We start from the raw sequence: 6944 nt of genomic DNA, 5'->3' as shown, positions 1-6944 counted from the left end.
TCCCCTAGACAAAATGAGCAGTTAATCCTTGCAATGTGGGTGCAGCTCCACTGCAAGGGATAATTGTACACATAGGGGTGTGCACCCCAAAGCTCAAGCACACATGCCTTTCTCTGCAGCCTCTGCTGCACTGGACAGTGAATGACAGATCCCCAGGCTCTGTGAAGCCACATAGTTACATAGGTAATCCGGCTAAAAAAAAAGACAAAAGTCCATCCAGTTCAACCAAATGAATGGGAATTGCTCTTGTTTACTATGCTTCAGTTATGAATGAACACAGTGAATGAGTGTTTTCACTGTGTTCATTTGGAAAAGGAAGGGGGCAGTAAATAACTGTGATAATACCTAGCCCCTTCCTTCACTCTCCATCCTAAAACATCCCCGCAGCAGTCAGGGGGAGAGGAGAGGAGGGAAGCCATCAGCACTGTGGGGGGAAGTCTGGGCAGTAGAGGGAATTGGCACTGCACAGTGATTAGGGTGTGCCCAGGCACAACTGGCACACCCCCTGTGCATATCTATGATTGTACGCTTTTCCTGAGTTGGGCTTTCAAATAATATCTTATTTATTAAAAAGAAAACACACTAAAAACTAAAAATATCCAGCAACCTGAAAGCCCCTTTTGTGCAAACAAAAGTAATAATTATAAGCAATTCTAAGAAGTGCAACTGCACCAATAGCTACGTCTGTTTTTCAACTCAGCGTACTTGGTTATAATAAAGAACATCTTTCAGCTGAGATAAAAACCTTAATTGAGGGAATTGGGGTACAACCGAGAGACAAAAGAAATTGGTTAATCACTGGTAAACAAAAAGGCATTGGGGTATGACAGAGGGATGGAGGGGATTGGGGTACAGTAGAGTTTTCGGGTACAAAAGAGAGACAGAGAGGGTTTGGGTGGAATAGAGGGAAAGATCAACTATGGATTATGGTAAGACAGAGGGGAATTGGGGTACAATAGAGGAATAGAGAAAGGGTTGTGATGACCATATAGGAATAGAGGGTGGAATGAAGAAAAAGATCGGCAGGGGATTGTGGTATACTAAAGTGACAGATGGAATGTGGAGTACAACAGATGGACAGACGGGATTCTGGAGTAAAATATAGGAATGAGAGGAGGATTTGGGGAAAATATAAGAAGAGAGTGGGGTACTGGGGTATAATAAATGGGCAGAGGGGGATTAGCTTACAATAGAGGGGGTTGGGTGGTCCATTGCATGGAAAGCTGGAAGTTGTTCATGAATAATTAACCTCAGCGACATATCTACGGTGCTGGGGGGCGGGGGGGCGGGGGGGGATTGTTGGTTGTTTAGTGCAGTGTTTTTCAACCACTGTGCCGCGGCACACTAGTGTGCCGTGAGATTTTGCCTGGTGTGCCGTAGGAAAAATTCCAATTTCATCCGAAGCGCATGTTAAGGACTATAAATAGCTCCGGTGTCACTGTTACACTGACAGGAGGAGGACAGGAGGAGACATCGCAGTAGATCGCCGATGAGCAGAAGAGCGCCAATGGATCTGGATCTGGAGGAGACATGAGCAGAAGAGCAGAAGAGTGCTGACTGATAGATCTGGATGGAGACATGCGCAGAAGAGTGCTGAGTGTGACGGACAGCGGCTATCTGGAGGACACAAGCGCAGTAAGTACTGAGTGACAGTGAGATATTGCAGTGATGGACAAGTTTTTGAAAAGGAAAGAACTGGACTCTGAACAAAATTCGGAACCAGATGAGAGCCCAAGTATGAGTGGGGATCAAAAGAAAGCAAAGATGGTCAATATAGGCACAGAGTTAATTTTTTTTAATGGTGGTGTGCCTCGTGATTTTTTTCATGAAAAAAGTGTGCCTTTGCACAAAAAAAGTTGAAAAACACTGGTTTAGTGCAGTCACCATTTACATATATCTTCAGTTTTGAACATTTTTCGAAATTGTCCAAAGTCTGGCGCAACTGAGTTTACAACTTTGAACTTTCCTTGGATTCCCAGCCAAACTGATGATACTGCCACCTGGAGGCAAATAACAGATTGTTATTTTTTAAAAGATTCAGATTAACATCTTTAACCACATCATAACGGAAGTTGTTTTTGCTTTTGTTCAGTATTCAGTATGATTTTCACATTTTGAAGGCTTTTTCCATGGTAGATAGAGGATTGCATCATTTTAGAAATACAATTTGCTGTTCTTTTGTGAGCTTTACAAAGCTTGCATGACCTGTTATTTTTTAGGAAATGTATGTTTTTTGTACACATTCACAACATCTTAATTCTAACACATGGGAACCCTTTAAGCCAAACTTTTAGCACCATAATGGTAAAAAATATTGCACTTCATAGCAAATTAAATGACAAAGATCACCATACCAGACACCCCTGTGGGGCAAATGTGCAGATTTCAGTGATGACCAGCAAAGCTTTTGCTGCCTTTTGATACCTAAATGACGCACAAAATACAGATATTAATCAAGTCTGATAATACATCGCCATGTCTGATGAAACCTGACCAGTGAAGGGTTATTTTTACTGCTTATGACTGGGTGATTGCAGTGAACGCAGCTGTACCTTATTTAGGCCGGCCATAGATGGTTCGAATCTCGACTGGTTTAGCAGGGGGCGGCAGAGATTTGAACCATGATTGCACCAAAGTCGATCCATCGATTAGCTAAAGCCAGCCATAGATGACACGATTTTCTTTCCTGCAACCACAGGTTGCAGGGAAGAAAATCTCTCGACTCTCTCAACAGTCAGTATTGGTAGGGGAATCCCTCCCATGGATCTGTTGTTTTCTCCAGGTGGGGACGGGTTACAGCAGGGGACCATCCCTGCCAGAGAACACAGTGATTATTGCTCGCGGCTATAGCTGCTGGCAACAATTACATCCTAAAAATCCATGCTGGTTTTACCTAAATCGATCAATGGATTGACTTTGGTACAATCAACTTGGCCATACATGGTATGAATCTCGGCTTTTCCCTGCTGAACCTGCAGAGATTGGAACAGTCAATGGTCAGCTTTAGGTACAACCAGTGTGTCAGATTTTTAGGATGCGAGTATTACCAGCAGCTATAGCCACGAGCAATAATCACTGTGTTCTCCAGCAGGAATGGCTCCCTGCGCCCGTCCCACCAGGTGAAAACAATTTCTCCATGAGCGGGATTCCCCCTCATCAGCACTGACCCTTGGTTGGAAGAAAGAAAATCGTATCATCTATGGCTGGCTTTACTAGGTTTGTGAACATTTACTCTTTGAGATTGACTTTTTACTCTTGAATTTGTATGTTTGTTGCCCCCCCCAACACATTGTAAAGATAACCTGATCTGTGGGCTCATAAAAGAATGTGAACTGAGACAAGCTTTAGAAACATTTATTTTTATTAGTTACGAGATGAATGGCTTGTACCACACTATAACACTATAGAACAACAAAACAGAGAAAGTGAGATATACAATATTGTAACTGGTCAGGGTGTGTAAAGAAGGTTACTGACATCCCTCCAGCAAAATATCCTCTGTGGCACCCTCAAGCAACTCCTTAAAGGGCTTACACTGCCAGCTGGTGCAAGAATCATTTGGCCACCACTCAGTCCAGGAATTGGAGTCCAGCGGATACTCATACCTGCAATATTACAGATGGGAAAATGAGTCCAGATTTATATAGCAGGATCAACCCCCTTTCATAGTGCTGGACATACACTTTAGGCAGATAACAAATAACAATTCTGAAACTATTGTAAAAAATTTGCAGTGCAGCAATGACCTTGGAGCAACTCCAAACTGTCATAGCCACAAGAAAAGTGTATTGACCACCACAGGGTGTCAGCAGCTGTACCCACCTAACATCAGAACTAAGTCCTTGTAACTACTGTACCCACCTAACATCAGAACTAAGTCCTTGTAACTACTGTACCCACCTAACATCAGAACTAAGACCTTGTAACTACAATAGAGAGACTGCAAGGATCAGATTGAGTCTGCATTCAGTGCTAATATTCTAAGCTCATTATCCCCTATGGCTGGCTCAGTGCATGTGCCACTTATTCAGGAGGTTGAACCTGTCTACATGCCTGTTCTACGGTTTGTTAGGGAAGGAGGTGGTTTGAGAATGCACATAGCAGAGAGATTACACCACCAGAGACCCCAGAGATATAAGAAACCAGCAGATGAAACCTATAAATTAAATATCACTAACCCCTTAGTCATATCAATGTCATTTAAGGCTCTTGTGTGACTCCTCTCTCAAAAAAGGATGCCATGCAGTGGGTGTCGTACAGACAGCACTGATGGGCTGCCAAGAACAACACTAGAGGGAGCTGATAGCCACACATGAATGCAGAGCAGCCAGTGGGGAGCAGGTCTGCAATTATGCTTCAGGTATTGCGGTAAAAAAACACCTACTTGAACTCTCGATCTTCCCGTATCTCGATTCCACCTTTCCCCATGATCAGGTACTGCTGCCCATTCTCCAGATCAAAGCTGCTGCATGTGTTCTTCTTGATAAAGCGAATCTGTTTGTTTCGTTTGACCTGAGCAGTGACTGAAGGTGAGAACATATAAATAGTAGAGTAAGTGCTCATGAGCAGGTATAGGGGGCCTCAGAAAAACATTCTGTGGTGACTGACATGGTAGGAAATGGCATGAGGATGGCAATGCTCTAGGGAAGTATCTGCTGCAATGCAGACAGAGGATGGAGTGAGGTTGCGTGGTATTGTGTGAAACTTTTTTGTGACTAATTGCATCCACTAGTACTATCAATGATTCACTTTTGAAGCATAATGCATAATTCCCCTAATCATATGATGTCTCTATATTATTTCCTTCAATTGTCGTTAGGACAGATAGGGGAGATTTACTAAAACTGGTGTGTGCAAAATCTGGTGCAACTCTGCATTGGAACCAAAAGACTTCCAGGTTTTATTGTCAAAGCTTACATAGAGAAGCTGACGATTGAATCTGATTGGCTACCATGGACAATTGCCCCAGACTGTGCTACAGTTTTAGTAAATCTCCCCCATGGTGTCAGTGATCTCGGCTGAGATTACTTTTTTTTATCTTTTATATTGAATATTCCATGTACTAGACAAGTAGAACAAATAACCACACATTGAACAAGACAAAACATATTTGTGTTTCGCCCACACAGGGCCAGACATTGAAAAAGCATAATACAAATGCAGTTAGCGGGAGCAACACCAAGCGACATTGGAGTGACTGTGTAATCTTTGCCGTTAGGTACCAATAAATGACATGAAAGAGATGTCCCATTTTCCCACACTTAGCCCAAGGTAACCTAAGGCCAGCTAGGTGTCTGTAGACCCTTCATTATCTGAAAGTTATGATAGTTGAGATTACTATACAATGAATGGAAAGCAATGACATTGTATGTAGTTTGGGTGAAATGGTGTGTCAGCTAAAGACTGAATATCAGCCTCCAACCAATTTGTACAGGATCAAGTAGTTAACAAACATTAATTTGAACATTTCAGCATCCATAGTGATAGAAGCCTCCTTAATCTCAACTGAAGACAATATTTCCAACCAGAGCTAGAGGATTCGTATTGCCCATTCGGGCTATAAACAAAAATCTGCCATGTCTTTTTCTTCAGTGTAATGAGTAAACAGTGTGTGTGTAGCAACTTGGCAGACTTTACAAAATTCACATTTACCAGGGAAGAAGCTTCTATGAAATGGACCATGAAACCAACAAAGCAGAGTCTGGTTTAAGAAAACCTGATCATTGCTAGTCATAAGCTTAGAATAAATACTTTGGGAGAAGTGATTACAAATGCATTAAAGTGGAATTTTAAGGCTGGCCTAAGACAATTCAAACCATGTGTGGGCAGGCTGAATGTTAGTTGATTGATTGATCAACTTGTTGATGAAGGAATTGAGGTTGCAGGAAAGACATTTGCTTCATGTATGGCCTGCCTAGGGCCCCTTTCACACGGAATCCGCTTGCTCAGCGGGGGATCTCTCTGCTGATCCAGGCTGAGCAGGTGAAAGACAGGTCCGTGTCCACTTCGCTATGCAGAGCGGACACGGACACAGTCTCACTCTCTTCTATGGGGCAATCCGATGGACGGATGGGGAACAGGACCACCATCTGCCTATTTTTGGCAGACAGGATCGGATGGCGGCAGGTGTCAGCATACATGTGTCTACTGACATCTGCTGCTCTATAGAAGAGACTGGAAGGTCCAATCAGGTCCGCCTGAAAAACTGACAGGCGGACCTGATCGGACAGCCTGAAAAACTGACAGGCGGACCTGATCGGACAGCCTGAAAAACTGACAGGCGGACCTGATCGGACAGCGCATGGGAAAGGGGTCTAAGAGTGTTGTCTCACAAATACAGAAGGTGTGTTACTGGCCAGATCAGCTGGTGAAAACAGAGTGAAAAAGAAAACTGAATCAGCTACCACATCTAATGATTGGTAAGCTACAATAAGATACATTTTTGCTTTGGGGTTTAATACTGCTTTAATAATGTGGAATGTATGTTCTTCTGTTAAAGAACATTATTTGTTATCAAACTGTTGTAGGTAAAGTTCTGTTTAAAACTTGTGGGTGGATATGCTGAGAAGATCTGACCAAACCTAAAGTTGGTCTAAAGCCAGCAGAAAAAAATGTGATTTTTCATGTAATGAATAAAACTTTGTTTTTAAGTATCTCTTTGCTTCCTGCCCTCATTATTACCCTGATTTTCTCACCTTCCTTAAATATATCCAAGATCTTTGCTGTGTATTTCAGGAACTCTCCATCTTCATCCGACTGGACAATCTGCACTTTATATACTGTATGAAAAATGAATATAAAATCTAAAATTCGAATACAATGAAAATAGCAATGTATGTTCATAATTCACTGATATGACATGCAAGAAAGAAAATCTACACCTGACCTGAGATTTATATTTATCAAATTATTTTTTGGAAATATCATGATAACGAGTACATGGT

At 42.2% G+C, this 6944-nt stretch overlaps 1 protein-coding gene across 1 annotated transcript in view; it reads right to left on the bottom strand.

Moving 5' to 3' along the window:
- Positions 1–3338: 3338 nt before the first annotated feature.
- The window catches only part of C5 (complement C5), a 129686-nt gene continuing 126080 nt past the window's right edge, over positions 3339–6944 (bottom strand). Inside the window, exons 39-41 of the mRNA XM_082263322.1 lie at positions 6696–6779; positions 4385–4523; positions 3339–3605 (exon numbers count right to left, since the gene is read on the bottom strand). Coding sequence (XP_082119448.1) covers positions 3470–3605; positions 4385–4523; positions 6696–6779 — 359 coding nt within the window. The 3' untranslated portion in view covers positions 3339–3469. The remainder of the gene's footprint in view (positions 3606–4384; positions 4524–6695; positions 6780–6944) is intronic.

This window comes from Pelophylax lessonae, assembly GCF_965119305.1.
Source record: "Pelophylax lessonae genome assembly, chromosome: 7".
In the NCBI taxonomy this organism is placed as follows: Eukaryota; Metazoa; Chordata; class Amphibia; order Anura; family Ranidae; genus Pelophylax; species Pelophylax lessonae.
Note: the sequence above shows the minus strand (reverse complement) of the source record. Positions and strands in the feature narration are given on the sequence as shown.